This window comes from Callionymus lyra, chromosome 3, assembly GCF_982586985.1.
Source record: "Callionymus lyra chromosome 3, fCalLyr1.hap1.1, whole genome shotgun sequence".
Taxonomy (NCBI): domain Eukaryota; kingdom Metazoa; phylum Chordata; class Actinopteri; order Syngnathiformes; family Callionymidae; genus Callionymus; species Callionymus lyra.
This window is the reverse complement of record NC_141820.1, coordinates 28,112,931-28,130,461: the sequence shown is the minus strand read 5'-3', so window position 1 is coordinate 28,130,461 and position 17,531 is coordinate 28,112,931. Positions and strand designations below refer to the sequence as shown.

General features: G+C 39.1%; 1 protein-coding gene across 1 annotated transcript; it reads left to right on the top strand.

Moving 5' to 3' along the window:
- Nucleotides 1-476: 476 nt before the first annotated feature.
- mkrn1 (makorin, ring finger protein, 1) lies at nucleotides 477-16,381 on the top strand. The gene is made up of 8 exons (XM_087787380.1): nucleotides 477-643; nucleotides 4,348-4,479; nucleotides 11,238-11,419; nucleotides 12,460-12,674; nucleotides 12,736-12,950; nucleotides 13,445-13,555; nucleotides 14,412-14,556; nucleotides 14,757-16,381. The coding sequence occupies exons 1-8, from the start codon at nucleotides 570-572 to the stop codon at nucleotides 14,964-14,966; spliced, it is 1,284 nt and encodes a 427-aa protein (XP_087643506.1). The 5' UTR covers nucleotides 477-569; the 3' UTR covers nucleotides 14,967-16,381.
- Nucleotides 16,382-17,531: the final 1,150 nt, after the last annotated feature.

The following is a 17,531-nucleotide window of genomic DNA, read 5'->3' as shown; positions in this document are numbered from 1 at the left end:
ACCTTACCTTACCTTACTTACTTACTTACAATTCATTTGTGCAGTAAACTTTAATTCCACATAGTGGCACTGTTGAGTGATTCATGGTTATATTATAATTTATTCTAACCTTTAAAGTTTAAAATTGTGATCTGCTCAAGTCAGGCTTAGCAAAAAAAAAGAAGCTGTTTTTGGTTTCTTTGTACCGTGTTTTTACTTTAAAGATATTATAAAGGCATGTCTTGACTTCCACTCGAAAGGAAAAAAGTCAATACGAGCAGAAAATACGTATTAAGTGGAGAAACTACGAAAGAGAACTAAGGTAAATGGAAAAAAAAAGATCTTAACATTTGACTTCAAAGCGAGAATTCTGAGATTAAAGTAAGAGCTCTCCCGTTAAAGTCAGAAACGTAGACTCGTATTTTCTCCAGAATCCTCTTCCGTAAGAAACAGCGTCGACTTGTGGTCAAATCAGAGGAGCGACCTTTTTTTTTTTGTTCGGCTGTTTCCGACATCGCGTCTCCGGAAACAGCCGAGTGGGAGCGGAGCTGTCCGGAAGATCCGGCTCTAACGTCTCAACATAAACAGCAATGGCGGAGGCAGCAGCAGCGTCTACGGCGGCTTCACCAGTGACGGGAGGTTGGACCAAACACGTAACCTGCAGGTAGGACACGCTCAGCGACCGGTGTCGTGTTGTCGTGGAGGCTTCTGGCCGTGGTTCTAGGTACTTAGGACCGCGTTTCGCCGTCGAAAAGACGGATGACAAGCGCGTCTCAGCGCGGCGATGCTCAGCTGTTGTTGACCAGCTAACGTTAGCTCCGGTGGTGTTGTTGTTGCTCGGCGTGCTTCACAACACACTGGCGCCACCGGTGCCCGTCTAGCCCTGGAACCGAACCGAAATGAAAAGTAAAAATCCTGTTTGACAAATTAAAAATGTCGGCTGTCTTTTTTCCAAACTGTCAGTTTCACTCTCATCTCTCAGGATGTGACAGTTGTGACACCGACAGGCCCATTAAATAAGTGTGTGTGTAATAGTTTAAGGATAAAATGATTAATATGGAACGTGTGTTATCAGACGGGTCTTGTCAAGAGGATTCCAGTGATATAAGAATTATTTTATCGCCTGTGATTCAATATTATATTATATATTATTATATTAAAGACATTTATGTATTATTAAAACCGGTGAAAACTTATTGTCAAACTACTAAGTCAATAGACTTCATAATCCCATAACTTGCTTAATATTTACCCAATTTTTACAAAGTTTTGTATCTTTGAAATGCCTGCTTAACAAAGAAACTGAAACCGGCTCTATATTTAATAATGATGTTAATCTTTTTTATTTGTTTGATGGGAAAGTACAACATTTCCGGCTAAAAATGTAAGTAAGTAAGTAATATTTATTTATATAGCGCTTTTCGAGACCAGGGTCACAAAGCGCTTGGAGATCAAATGAATGGAACCAGATTAAACCAACACGCCATAAAGTTGTTTTAAATGCACGGTAATGGGAACGTAAAGCACTGTTATGTTCTATATTTATTGATTAAATTCTTGAAATAGCGGAAGAGAAATTGCAGTAAATATGGCTGGTCAAACAGACCATCAGTGTGTCCACAAGAAAATCAGTGTGCGATTCAATCAATTTAAAAGTAGTTGGCTGACTCACAAATAAATGTATAACTTAACATTTGTTGAATGAAAACTTGGGAAAATGTTGTCAGAGATGTTTGGCGCTTAAACTTGATCACTCAGAAAATGTTGTTAAACTAGGACGTGTTCTAACGTCATCAGTATTGTTGTATAGTGTTGACGAAAAAAAAGGTCTGTCCGTTATTCAGATCAAACTTGAAACTCACTGATTTAAGAAGCGGAAAATACTCGCATGTCTTGCATTAAAAGCTCACTTTATGTTTACTCGTGAAATATATATATATATTATAGATAGAATAGAATAGAATACATTTATTCATCCCCAGAGGGGAAACACACTTTTACAACAGCACAATGAAAAAAGAAATGATAAAAGAGATAATAAAATAAAACGATCTTAAAAATATACAAATTATTTACAATATTAAAATATTAACACTATTAACAGAATAAAATAAAATCAAAATAAAATAAAAACAAAAAATAAAAACACACGAGAAGAAAGATGCATTGACTGTCAACAAGAATAGGAAATTATATTTTTTAAAGACTCGATAAACGGTTTCTGGTTCTGTCATTGGATGTTCACATGACCCAGGAGAGCTAGTGGGGGACCAGCTTGTCCTTGTTCAAGAACCCGTGTCACCCTTTACATGCTGGGCAGCCTCTTTAGTGAAAGACTAGTCTTTGGGGTTCCGAAGAAAGACACCGTCACTCTTTTGTTCCCATAGCTGTGGAACATTACAACCAGTGTTCTCTGTCACCACATGTATCCGTTTTTTTCCTTTCTAAGTGACTTCATCGAACATGTTACATATAATATCATTCTTTTTCTTTATCCTCCTGTTTTTTGTTTTATAAATGTCAAGCTATTCATTCAACTCCATGCCAGTGCTGATAAATCAAAACATTTTCAAATGTATATATTCTCCGAATAAACGCTTACTAAATATAATGGGTATGAAATTTAATACTAAAATTTAAAAATTCATTGCTTATGATTAAAAAAAATCTGATTAGAAAAAGAAATAAACTACCTCCGCTAGCCTTCTCTTTGCTAGTTGCGTGACTCATCGCAGCGACTCGAACTTCAGTCCACACTTGCATCTCTTGTTCCACATACTGTGTTGCACACTGCAGCTAAGCGATGCTTGCCGCACCCTACCAAAAAGAACACTTGCTGCAGGACTAAACGAGACTAAACCTGGTTAACAAATTAAAACATCGAAGAAATCGACATTTTTTTTGTGGTGAGTTCAAATACGTCTGAATTTCTATGGTGCATTGAAAAGCATGGGACAGAGAAGGTCAACAGGAAAACATTTACATTTGGCTATATATATATATATATATATATATATATATGTGTTACCGTGAATGCATTATACTGTGATTTCAATGTAAAACCTTAACTACTGATAATGCTTTTTCTACAAAGCTCCCATACATTTCCACTACAAGCTGTTTAATTTTTACCAAAAAAAAACAAATGACTTCCAGTGCAAATTAATTCTTGCAAAAAAAGTCACAAATTAATCGTACTTTTTCAAAAATTAAAACACTATAAAGCTTGAGCGCCAAAACTTGGCACTGAAAAACAAGGCATGTTTGAATACTTGGTACTACCGAAGCATTTTTGTTGGTGCCACAAAATAACTGTAGTTCGTTAAATATTGAAAGGAACTTTTATTCTTTGTCATTAAAAAGAAAAAAAACAGTTATCCGAAGCTTAAATAGTTTAAATAATTTTGGACAAGATAAAGAAGTTGATGATCTAAACGTGCAATCCTCCATTCTATATAAGTGTTTTTATTGAGAAAAAGTATTGTAAATTCAGTGTACAAAAGTACTATAAAGAACTGGCTTTAGTTCTAAGTCTATATTCTAAGGCTGTTTTCAGTTATGTCATAAAGACCTTGATAATTAATTGGATTATATCCTTTGATGACAAATAAAAGCAGAATGTATCAAAGGTAAAGCAAATATAAGTAGTTATATATATTCTTTTTAGTAAACACTTTCAAGCTTTTATCTGCAGCCACTTTAACCTAGTACAAGTTGATTAAATAAATGGGCAAGCGCATGTTCTTGAATAAGATAACCAGCAGCTGTGTCGGAGAAAGAATGTTCTGCATTAGAGCATGGGCGACTAAACCTGAGCTTTGTTAGTTTCTGCAGAAATTCAGTGCTTTTCATCATCACAAATGTTACTGGAACTGCAATTTTGTGAAATCTAAACCCGAAGGTGAATAAAGTTGAAAATGCTTGATAGAAAGAATACCAATGAACCAAAACGAATGAGTGTGGAATCTGTTTCAGATAGTCAATTAAAGACATTGTTTAAAACGTATCAATGGATATAGTTTTGCATAGTTGTGTCGATTTATCTAGTGATTAGTAACTCATATGAGGCCTTTTCATTTTAAACTGAACTCTGGTTATTAAAGATTAAGATAAATGGAACAGTTCACCCCAACTGGCTTATTTGAAACTGTGCAAAACAACTATCTTGATGTTTTCATTATTGTCAAATTTCCAATCGATCTTTGAATCTTTATCTGCAAAAATGTTTTTCTAATTGAAGTACTGTGTGCTGGCTGTACAATTCATTATAATAGCTTAAAACCCTCCACAGTAATTGTTTTTGCTTCTGTGAGAATGTAGAAAATATTCATGTGTTTTAATGCATTTCTTTCCCTTTGTTGTTTCCAGATATTTTATGCATGGTCTTTGCAAAGAAGGTGACAACTGTCGATATTCCCACGATCTGACCAACAGCAAGCCAGCAGCCATGTTCTGCAAGTTCTTCCAGAAGGGAAACTGTGTGTTTGGAGACCGTTGCAGGTAAAAGAGCAACATTTTACATCGCTGTTTTGCGTTGTTTTCATCTGCCACGTTAACTTGACTCGTTCTTGGACGGCTCCCCTTCTAAAACAAGATGGTTAGTCTGGACTAATGACTGGTGGCAAAGACTTCTCACGAACATTCGAGCCTGCTCCTCCGGTCCCACTGACACCTGAGACCAACACTTATGTCAGCGTGTTGCTCAGCGTTACCTCGTTGAGGGTTCACGTCGTCACATGAAGCCGCACATGCATACGTAGAATCCTGGAAATTATTTTTTAGTTTACAACTAGCCATACTATCTGCTTTATACAAGTGAATTACTGCAAGTGATGTCTTCTAGTCGGAAGTTAAAAGATACATTTTCTTCATATGTTGATGTAGGATCCAATGTAAGTAAGTAAGTAATTTTTATTTATATAGTGCTTTTCCAGACCAGGGTCACAAATCGCTTAAACAATCAAAACAATTATTATATACAATATTCAATAAAGTATATGTTTTAAAGATCAAGATGAAACTGAAAAACACAACAGGAGTTCCAGAAAATCAAGGAAAAGCCTGAACAAATAAAAACGTCTTAAGATGTTTCTTAAAGGAGTCAGTAGATCCAGTAGAGCTGTGTTGCAAAATGTCACATAGTCCTGACCGTTAAAATGTTATTATGCAATGCACCGCATAATTCACAAACTCATTTTTTTTCTTATTATTTTCACTTCCTTTCGCTTCAACTTTCTATTTGTTAAATCAAGCTAAATCACAAATAAAGAAATACAATTTTGATTCTTAAAAAATCTTTACTTTCCTCAATTTAGAAAGAATTAAGGCATATCTTAAACTGATAATTAAAATGTTTCAGTATTGACCTCCAACCAGGTTCATTATTGTCCCATTTAGCAAAGAGTATTAAGTCGCACTGTTTGCGGTCCCCTCATTTCAGTTAGATGTATTTGAAAAAAAACAACAACAAAAAAAATGTTTATGTTAATACGTTCTTACTTTCACTAAACCAGTCTGGATCATTTCCCACTCGATAAGCAACTTTCTCAAGATGTGTAATCTATCTTTTTCTCAGTCACTCTTGGGAAATCATCCCGGGTGTCTGGATTGTCGAGATAAGATCAACCTTGTTGGCAGTGTCAAGGTCAGCAGTTAAAGGTTTGACAAAATGTAGTGTAGAATTAAAATTACACTCCATCTGTAGAAGGACAAAGTCAAAAGTAATAAGTCAAAATAACAACGCCTGTGACAATGTGAAGTCTTGCAATTGATTCTCTTGATGAAATTGCTCATCTTGCAGTTGTTCACAGTAAAAAAAAATTGGCAGAACTTGTTTCGGACAATCTAGAATAGATAACGCGCACAAATGGCTGCATAATCTGCAAATAGATTGATAGAATTCTAGCATAGGACCTGGAAAAAGACGTATTGGAACGTAAGGATTTAAGATGCAGCTCAATGGTTTTCCAAAGAAGCACACTATGATGGGCTGAGACAAGTGGTTTAGCTGCCTTTTGTGTCTGAGTTTCCCCAGATCGTCTGTCTGCCAAAGAGGCTTGGATTCAGGTCACTGCTCCTTTTCCTGCATCTCCACGTATATATTGCCACAGTGACTAAACAGCTGTGTAAGCACATTGAAGGCACTGAGGGTCAAACAAAAGCACAAATGTGCTGTTGGTTGATAAATCACAGAACCCCGGGAGCAGGGCAGGTTCTATCCTTCTGGAGGGGATTTGCAGTGGAGGTCTTTAGCATGCAGTGGTGGGGTTCTTTTGAGAAGCAGATCAGGCAGACGCTCTGTTGTGGAGTGTACCCAGACAGCAGCAGCCCCGCTCGTACAGACGCTGTCTGCTTGATGTCTGGCTGGAGGAGCATCCCCATAGTTACCGCGGCGTTGACGATAACTCATGGCAACGCCACCAGGGACACTATCATATCCTGGCCCGCCACCACAGTCAATGTGCATTGTATATGATCTCACCCAGAGTCCCCTTTGTTTTTTATGTTGTTGTTTTGCTTCGCAAAGTCGCATTCCTGCATCCTTCTGATGGAGCGTCGCCAAAGGGAGGGTGTCCTCATTATTTCCGTGACCCCACGAGGCCTTCGGAGTCCAGATAAAGACTCGCTGTGGGGGTTTATTATGGCGGATTCCCTTGGGGGTCTGTCTATTGTGACGGGCTCTGTCTCGCTCTGTCTGTCTCCCGTGCAGCCCTCAGGCCAGACAGAGTGCGCCGCAGCCTGCTCGACAATTGCATAACACTCCGTTTCTCTGCTGTGATTTCCCTAAACTGCTGCCCTCCTCCTCCTCCTCCACCATTGCCGGGTTCTTCAGGTTCATTCCGCCGCATCGCCTTCCTTCCCTCATTTATATATGCATGCGCCGCCGCCGCCCCCCTATTCCCACCTCTACAGCCGCTCTCCAGTGACTTCCTGGGAACAGACTGGTTAACGGTGTGTCGTAATGGTTCTCACCATCACGGAAGAGTGATAGCGCAGGATTTCCTTTTATGGTTTCACACTGGCTGTCATGGCCCATTACTCATGTTGCATTGTAGCATTTAACTTTACTTATATTCCCCACCGAGTCCCTTTACTTCCCAGACTATTTACATGTGGAGAATCTGGAATTCTATATCAGGGACTTGCACTTTGCCCACGTTCTGTCAAAAACACAAGGCCGCTTGATTAAATATGTTGTGGGATACTACATCTCATTTGTTAATATAGGTTAGGTAGAACTTTATTGATCCCTCAGGAGGTCTCCTTCATGAAATTGTTTTTTTTCCAATTATCCACAGCAAATACAGCAAAATAATCAAAATAAAATAAGAACAAGAACAAAGAGAAATAAAGAGTGTATAGTGATATATATATAAATATATATCACTATACACCTGGAGAGGTTAGGTAAAAGTGTGATGGATGGGCCAGCTCATGTCTTAGCGATGTTTTTTGCTGTTTTCAAACTTTATAAACAAATTATTAATGCACTAAAAAAAAATTGAAAAAATTGTTTCTAGGTGAGCATTTTTTTAAATGTTTATTAAATGTAGTGAAATCATGGGGAATATATAGTATATGTAATTGAATGCTTTATGGGGAAACTTCAATTCCCTAAATAAGTTTTGAAATTCTGTATTGGAATAATTTTTTTTCTTTTTTTTTAAGGCCGAAGTAGCTCATTCAATATCGTTTTTACCATTCCACCTTTACAATGTTTTAAATGCACTTGCTCTCTCTTTGCGCTTGATGGAGTCTACTGACTCCTTTAAGAAACATCTTAAGACGTTTCTATTTGTGCAGGCTTTTCCTTGAATTTCTCGAACTCCTGTGTTGTTCTCGGTGTTGTCTTGATCTTTGAAGTATGTACTGTTTTGAGTATTGTTTTGATTGTTAAAGCGCTTTGTGACCCTGGTCTCGAAAAGCGCTATATAAATATATATTACTTACTTACTTACTTACTTGTCTATAGTCTATTACAGTATCTACTTCTGGTTAAAGATCAAAGGTGTTTTGTTATTTTTAACATCGAGACCAAACATTTGGTTCAGTGCTCATTTGCCAAATGGATCAATAGCAGGGTTTGCAACAGTGCTTCAAATTCATGAAATTACTTTAGTTATGATCCTGTGTTTTCAAAGTTAGAATCTGTCCTTAGATTTCTGATGAATTGCTTATTGTGCAATTGTTTGTCTTTGATGGTAATTATTCGCTTCATGACTGATCAATGTGCTTAAAAAATAAAAGGCTTAATTCAAATGCAACTGGAACATCTGATCAGCTGGCCTTCTGTCATCAGCATTGCATAATGCCAGAATCCAACAGATTTGGAAAACTTGGTCGTAATTTGAAACTTTGGGGGTTGACATGAAAAGTTACCTCACTGTCTATCCTGATGTGACCCTGTCCACAGTATGAAGACTTTAAGTTAAGGAGGCTAAGTTGAAAACATTAACGCCCATAGGTTGCTTTGTTTGCTGGAAGATGATGAAATAAGCTGTATAACATGTGGTTCAAACCTTGGTTTAAATTTTATGAGCAGTGTGAATTTACTGTGAATTTGCTGTGAATTTAGAACATTTTCAAGTTGTTGTATATTTATAAATCTATTCCGTCTTAACAATATAATCAGGGTTATATAAATAATACAATTTTATGTGATGATCTCTATTCCTTATTCATCTGACATTGTATGATGACAAAGCATCTGGCGCTGCCCGCACTCAATAAACATTAGACAAGATGTTCGTGTGAACAGTCAAAGTCAGTGTTCTAGGCTGTTGAATTGGACTGAAAAGTTCCTCTGTGGGCTAAATGTTTGAATATTTTCTTCCCGCACAATGGCATGCAAAGTTTGGGGGGCGTCGGTACAATTGTGAAATATGTAAGATATAAATATTGACAAAATACAAACGCACAAATGATTGTTGGTCTTGAATAAAATACTGCCTTTCTTTTCTCATTCACATTTTCCAACATTAATACAAAGTAGCATTCCTAAAAGCATGTGTCAAGTATGACAAAGAAGCTACTTCAGGGGTTACCACATTTTTTTAGAATGACCCTTATTCTTCGCTGTTTTATGATGGCGTTAAAACATCACTGACTAATTCTGAAGAATGCTGGAAAAGCAAATGGAAAATATGTCTTGAAAGTAACGTGAACTACTGCCTTGTTTTCATGGTCAATACATGGGTATTTATCTAACAGCATTATCTAGCAATGTGCAGAAATATTAGTTGAAGTTGGAGAAAGGGCACGTTTTAAACTTCACTTGACTTGATCATGTTAAATATTCAAAAAATTGTAAATGAGCATTAATTGATTGGACTTTATAAAATGATTCTGAAACTTTTTAATCTGTGAGTAAATGGTTCAGTTGTTCCTCTATAAAATCATAATGCAGGCTTTTTATACACAATGAAGGGTGTTGAAGATTTTGGACTTTTTTCAGATTACCTAATAAGGTGTCAAGTCAATCCACCTCCCAGCTTTTCGTGCTCTTGCTACAGCAACCAAAATAGCAGGCTCCCACACAGTCCAAGCTCTTATCAAGCACCTTCTATTCTCCCTCCAGCCTTCTCAAATATACTGATTTGTCTTATTTTGTACATGTCTGTTGCTGCATAAGTGATAAATCACTATAAAATACCATACAAGGATTATTTGTTTCCGTTAAATGATGATCAAAAATCCAAGTTGATTCTTAATGAATACGTTAAATGAGGCTTTTGTTTTTGTCACGTTGTCCAGTCCACTCAAAACATGACCCATAATGCACTGCAATAGTTGTACATGTTTGATTTTTGTATAGTTTCTGATGTTTCTGAATTTTTTTTTTTTTTTTTCTAACATGCTTTTTTAAGTTTTAGTTTCGTTAATGTTTCATATCCCAGCTTGCTTTTCATTCTGGACCCTCTTTGATTGACATCTCTGTCTTAAAGTAAAGTAAAAGTAACGTGGATTAATTTGGTAACCCTCAGAGAAGACCTTAACTTAAAGATTGCGTTGAAAGCCGAACTTACTACTTGAACACAGGCATTTGATAAAGGCGTGGTTCAGGGGAACAGTAAACGTAATAACATTCCAGAGAGTGTTTTCATTTGGGTTAGGCTGACCTAATGTTTTTTTTCCAAACTTTGCTTTATTCGATTTATTTGAAAGGTGCCTAAAAAAGTTTAGTCCCGCTTGATCAAAGTATACTTTTTAGATTGGATAATGTTTTGGTGATACTTGCAAGTTAAAAAAAAGAAAAAAAAAAGTCATGTTTTTGTTATATTGCACATCCTTTCATTTGTGTGATGCTGCAAGAACATACATAGCATTTCCTTGATGGTTAGAGCAGGACTGGTATTTAATTGGTCGTTAAATTACATTTCTAGATATGATGAAATTGGCTTATGAATTGGTCAAAAAAAGTTCTGAAATAAGCTAAATTAGCTCATTTTGTTATGTCACCTAATGAACATGTAGATATCAAGTCTGGTTTAAATATTGGTTTTCTGTGTTGACATATAAATTATTATTATCCACATTTCTTTCAGGCAAGAATAAACCGAAGCAGCCGACTACTGTATTTCCAGCGTAGTCTTTCTTTTTGTTGTGTTTCTGCTGTTGCTGGGAAGGGGAATTGGGAATAAAACCAGCATCAAGATTTGTTTTCCAAAACATCAGCGGTCCCTGCACTTTACAGCTGAGCAGAATCCTCGAGTCACGTATCAGTGCCTGAAGTTATGGTTCGGCTTTATCAGTGTCTGGAGACCGTAGTGTCAACAAAACGTTCCGGGGCGCAAACGAAGATTGTCCTTTCTGGGGCTCTCGGCTGTTGCCAAGGCCACTGATCTGGCGCAACAGTTGCATGTGATGTGTTTTGAGACAATTGAGGCTTGTGTAGCGACAATTGTTGCTGACTGTCGATCGAATTTAACGTATTTTCTCACGCCAGCTGCGAGGAATTCATGTGTCGGGAATCAGTTGAACCTCGGGAGGAAGAATTCCAGAGACTCCTTTAAACATGATGTATATTTACATGTAATAATTAATGTATTTATTTTTTAAACATGTCTTTTTGTTTTCTTTACATTTATTATTTTCCTTTTTTTTTTATTACTGAATTCCAATATTAAAACATATACTGACCATACTTTTTAAAATATTGTCTTAATAATTCTGATCATTCAACACATCAACCTTTAGTTTGTGGACCTTGTGTTAGTTCTGCCAAATGACCGTCTCTGCTCGTGTGTGTGCCGCTGCAGGTTTGAACATTCTAAACCAACAAAACAGGAGGAGCTGCCAACAACTCAGACGCTTGCGCCACCCACCGGCTCGCAGGCCGGTCAGCCCGACCCAGATCCCAGTGGGCCGACACCTGGTCCAGGGGCACGAGATTGGGTCAACGCCGCAGAGTTTGTTCCAGGGCAGCCATACTGTGGACGGGGTGAGTTACAGTCTGTGAGGTACTTTAGAAAGAACTGACAATGAGTAGTGGTAAAACGGGTTGTATTTACATATTTAAAACTGTAGGTTCGGAGAGTTTTTAAATTCCTGAATACTTTTTAACAGTATTTGTCGCCATAAATCTAATGTGATATATGATGTTTTTTCAAACTAGCAAACATTTTTGTGACACAATAGATCATAGGTACATTTTTAATGTTCATTTTTGACAAATATGTTTTTTTTCCCTTTCCAATTGTGTGAATGTTGTACTTACCTGATTCTTTTTTTTTAATGTTTTGTTTTTTCAATCATATGTCACAGAGACTCCTTCCAGCTCTGATGTCTTTCATGTTAAAAATGGCGTCCTATGTTTTGGGAAAAAACGACAACAATAGTTTGCAGTCCAATCCTATTTCATATTGATATCCACAGATATGAATGCCATTATAAAAAATACTAAATTGTAAAATCCATAAAACAGCCTCCTTTTCACAATTTTCAGACAGTTTTCTCCGGTTGTTCTTATTCCTCTAAATATTTAAAAAAGGAGATTTACACATCAAAGGATAATCTTTGCCAGAAGCTGATGTTGTGACTGACTCATTAAATTTGGTCCAAACCTGACGTGCCATCATCTCATCATACTTTTCCTCCGACTTAACCACTGTCTATGGAACATTTTTTCATGAACACGTTCCTTGGTAAGACATTGAAATTTTAAGATCTGTTGTTTGCTTGCTCCAATCTGGGAGTCAATTGAAATACTTCCTGTTTTCATTTGGTTTAGTTGTTGTTATTTACACACGCACACAAACACACACACGGGGAAATGCTTTCTAAAGTTGGACACTGTTCAGTAAAAATTGATGTCTGGATTATTAACTTTAAGTGAGAAACCTGTTTAAGAGTCTTAACGTTACCAAGACATCTTTATTTATTTTGTATTTAAACACGTATAAGACAATCTAATGCTTTTTCCTGAAATTAAGACGTATTTCAATGAAAAGTCTGACGTGTTTATTCGCCGTGTCTTTCCAGCCGAGCCGTCGAAGGCGCCGAACCCCGTCCCGCTCATCGAAGAAATCGACAGCGAGAACACCAAAGCGATGAAGAAGCAGCTGTGTCCGTACGCCGCCGTGGGAGAGTGTCGCTACGGACTCAACTGCGCCTACCTCCACGGCGACGTGTGCGACATGTGCGGCCTGCAGGTGCTCCACCCGACCGACGCCAACCAACGCTCGGAGCACACCAAGGTAGAGAGGTTTTAAAAATCGTCTCCTCGGGCTCCATTTCTAATGGGACGCGTCCCGACAGGCGTGCATCGAGGCCCACGAGAAGGACATGGAGATCTCCTTCGCCATCCAGCGCAGCAAGGACATGATGTGTGGCGTGTGCATGGAGGTGGTGTTCGAGAAGGCCAACCCCAGCGAGCGACGCTTCGGGATCCTCTCCAACTGCAACCACTGTTACTGTTTAAAGTGCATCCGCAAGTGGAGGAGCGCCAAGCAGTTCGAGAGCAAGATCATCAAGTGGGTTCACGATGTGTCACTACTTTTAACGTCTTAAGACGTTTTATTTGTTCAGGCTTTTCCTTGATTTTCTGGAACTCATGTTGTGTTATCAGTTTTATCTTGATCTTTAAAGTATATACTTTAATGAATATTGTTTTGATTGTTTAAGCGCTTTGTGACCCTGGTCTGGAAAAGACTTACTTACTTACTTACTTACTTTCACAAGCGTGTCGGATTATATTATAGAAATGCACATTTCTATGTCACCTTTCGCCACCGACTGGATTTTACTGGCACACATGAAGTCAATCGAGGTCACCTGTTTAGCATTAGCGGTCGGGGTCAAATCTTTGGATGACAACCAAAGTGCTGATATAAAGTAAAGGTCGTTTACATTCCCCTGAAGCACACGAACTTCCTGGAAGCATGTGTGTAAAGAATGTAAACATCCATAAACACGAAGATATTGCTGTTACCTGGCAACCAACCGCTCATGTCGTTTGTGTGTGCAGGTCGTGTCCAGAATGTCGAATCACATCCAACTTTGTCATCCCGAGCGAGTACTGGGTTGAAGACAAGGAGGACAAACAGAAGCTCATCCAGAAGTACAAGGACGGCATGGGGTAGGAGCATCACTGAGAGTAGAGTTGTTGACACAATAAGGAGACGAAGTGTTTTCATAAAAACTTGTATATAAAAGTCAACAATCGGTACAAATGGCCAGTGCTTGTACATTCTGTTCTCACTCGCGCAACTGAGACCTGTCAGTCATTCACTTGTGACTCCGCCCCCTTCTGAAACCAGTTAGTGGCATGAGCAAATAAATGGCTATTATAGTATTATAATATATCATTATAATATAATTAGCCACGTTCGTGCCAACAACGTCACAGTCTGATTGCTCATCACGCTAGCATGAGCACCGCAAAACAATTAAATACTTTTAGGTGCTAAAAATATTTATTTCATCACTATATCTATTAACATATTTACGAAACTATAATCTTTAAGCATTTAAGAATTGTTTGGAATTGACCTATAAAACAATGGTCAGTTTAATGTTGAATTAAAATAAAAATGTATTTCTATGTTTCATTGAATGCTTAAATTAAGATAGGAGTTTATTCACTATTTTAATATGGTCTGATATCTTTAAATCTCATTTAAGAGTAACATGAAAGGTTCAATGATGACCAAATGATCGATTTATTTATTTTTATATTGAGGTACCTTTTATCAATTATAGTAAATATGATGATAAAATGTATTCCTGTATCATCCTGCTATTTTAAAACACCGAGAGCGTTTCACTCCGTTTGTTTCAAATGCAAAATTAAGTGCAGAGTCATGTTTTATTCCTGCATCGAGTGTGAAACGGTGCAGAGTGGGCAGAGGAGGCCGTTTTTTTTTTTCCACAGCAAAAAGCGTTACATCATCACTGGTGGAAATATTCTTAAATCCTTTTTGAACTATCTGCAGGACCAAATCTTGCCGGTACTTCGACGAGGGCCGCGGCACGTGTCCCTTCGGCTCCAACTGCTTCTACAAACACGCCTTTCCCGACGGCCGGCTGGAGGAGCCGCAGACGCAGCGGCGGCAGAACGGGTCCAGCAGCCGAAGCCGGGTAAAGGATCCACACCTGTTGTCATAAGTGTACAAGTCGCATCTTATTTTTAACCAGAAGTCACCGCCAATGAATGGTTGGTCACAGCTGCGATAAGGCGGCGCACGGCGCCATCTGCTGGAAGGAACAAGAAGTGTTACTATGATGTCAAACGTGATTGTAGAAATAAGATTTCCTAATGGATGCGCTTCCCTCTCCAGAACTCGCGGCGGCTGCCTCTGTGGGAGATCTTCGGGGAGCGGGAGAGCCGCGACTCCTTCGACGACGACGACGACATGGTGGCGTTCAACCTGAGCGAGATGCTGCTGATGCTGCTCGCCGCCGAGACCGACGACGAGGTGACGGACTCGGAGGACGAGTGGGACTTGTTTCACGAAGAGGTGGACGATTTCTACGACATTTACCTATAGCAGCTCTGCTCGCCCCCACCCCCTCCACCTGCCTCCCCCCCGTAACCTCCCACCATATATACTCGACACTAGAATGGACCGTCTTGTGCAAGTGATGGGCAGTAGCTCCCCTCCTCCTCCCTGTATTGTGGCAGTGCCTTGACGCAGGCCATTAATAAATGTACAATTACTCACACACGCTGGTGCGCTCGTGCTAAACATTTTCTATCCCTGTGAGTTTTACCTTTGTGCGGTTCTTGTTTAAAAGATGAAAAAAACCACCACAAAAAAGGAACTCGATAAATAGATTTACTAAAAAAAGTTTATTCAAATACTGTTAATAAGCATTGTCAAGTTTATTCGTGGGTGTGGGTTTGACTCGTTCATCATCCAGGTTTGTAAATACTAAGACTCTCGAGGACGACCTGCTGCGCGGTTGTAAAGATTTGTTTTTTGGACCGTCGGAAATGATTCTTTCCCCTGTTGAAGCTGCTTATAAAGTATTTGTCGTTGTGCTGATGTATAATACATTTACCAAAATACTGTCCACACTGTACTGCAACTGTACTATTCTCATGCCTTTTTGTAAAAGCGACATTTCAGTCACTTAGCAGCTCAAATCTAGAGTCGGGATCTTTTGACTCCAATTGAGTTATTTATACTTTTTTCCTCTGCCTTTTTACCATCTTCGTGGGAATGAGCAATTTAAATCCGACGTCAATATCACTTTATCTGTTACGGATTGATGTAGTTGCAGAATTGTTCTCTGTAAAATTGTTTCTATGACGACGTGTGAAATTCATAATGAAGCTAAAGCAACGTGAAGCACTTAACTCGTGAAATTGTTTCATATTTCCTCTGATTACAAAAGTTGTAATAACCGGTCGGTTAAAAGATGGCGAATGTGATGGAAAATTATATATATAAAAAAAAAAGAAAAAAAATCAATAACTCATACGCTTTATGGTCGTTGATGTGCCTTTTGTTGAATCCTAGAATTGAACATGGAGAAGTATTGCTTGTGTAAATGTGAGGCGTCAAACCTGCGTGGTGACTGAAATATCTGCAGTGGTCGATGACACAATTGTACAGAAGGTCGGATCAGACGAATGAACCCTCATATTTAATGTGTTCTTTAACTTATCATTATGTTTGTTCTGTACAAGTAGCAATTTGATTCTCAGCTGAACTGTTGTGAGGCTCATTCCCGATTCTCCAAAAAAAAAAAAAAAAGAACTGCTGCATCCTCACAACTCCAAAGTTTTGTGACTTGAGAGTGAAGTAAACCGACCAGAAGGCGAAAAGTCACCGTGGTTCCGACTGCTGGTGCCCGTTAAACTCTACTGGATCACATATGTTTATAAGGAAATGTGTGTTTTCTATGTTCCAAAGCCGTCCATCCTAACTTGAAATTAAAGTTTATTATCAACCTGAAATCAGCTGTCGCCTCATAATTTTGTCATTGCATGAAAGGAACAACTTTTTGGTTTGTTGTCTCAAATTTGTATTTTCTTTTTTTTTTGAGAATGATTCGGTTTCATAAGAAGTGATAACCGAGCAGAGAGCGCCCTCTAGTGGTTTCTGAATACAAGTGCGTCATCAGCCCATCACTATGGTCATCGAGTCATTTGTTACTGAGCATTAATGGCAGTTTTTCAACTAGGTATAGTATAAATAATACCAACCTGACATCGGCGTGGAGGACGCCATCATCTTCCTTCTTCACCGAGCACTTTCTCACCTGGAGTCGCCTGGAAGCACTGTGAGGATCCTTTTCCTGGATCTAAGCAGTGCTTTCAATACCATCAGGTCGAACATCCTGAGGGACAAGCTGGAGCTGTCTGGAGCGGACACTCACCTCACGGACTGGATTGTGGACTACCTCACCAACCGTCCACAGTTCGTGAGGACCCGGGATGATGTTTCGAAGACTGTACTGTGCAGTGTAGGGGTCCCCCAGGGAACAGTGTTGGCACCGTTACTCTTTTCACTGTACACTGCAGACTTCCAACACCTGTCTCCCACCAGTCACCTGCAAAAGTTCTCGGACGACTCCGCCATCGTCGGCCTCATTAGGGACGGGGATGACGGGTCGTACCGGGGACTTGTCCAGGACTTTGTTGACTGGTGCCTGGAAAACCACCTCCAGATCAACTCCAGCAAAACTAAGGAGTTGATTGTGGATTTCCGGCGGTGTCCCTCCATCTCCCCCTCACCACTGAACACCCAGGGACAGGACATTGAGATTGTCACGTCTTACAAGTTCCTGGGTGTTCACCTCAACAACCGCCTGGACTGGGTGGATAACACTGCTGCTCTTTATAAAAAAGGGCGGAGTAGACTCTACCTGCTCCGGAGGTTGGGGTCGTTTGGTGTCCGGGGGCCACTCCTGAATTATCTCACCCTCTCCAGCACACACTGAGGGCATTGAGGAGCTCCATCAGTGATAGGATGCTCCATCCCTGGTGTGTGAGGTAGAGGTACCGCAGGTCCTTCCTCCCTGCTGCCATCAGACTCCACAACAAGAACACACCAAGATAATTATTTAACTGCACCTTTCTTGTTATTTTTGTAAATATGATTGTG

What these genes read in the sequence shown, in the direction of transcription:
- mkrn1 (XM_087787380.1), top strand. Translation starts at nt 570, where the DNA reads ATGGCGGAGGCAGCAGCAGCGTCTACGGCGGCTTCACCAGTGACGGGA. An exon ending in TTCGAGAGCAAGATCATCAA is followed by an intron (nt 12,951 to 13,444) that starts GTGGGTTCACGA and finishes TTGTGTGTGCAG; the next exon opens with GTCGTGTCCAGAATGTCGAA. An exon ending in GGTCCAGCAGCCGAAGCCGG is followed by an intron (nt 14,557 to 14,756) that starts GTAAAGGATCCA and finishes TTCCCTCTCCAG; the next exon opens with AACTCGCGGCGGCTGCCTCT.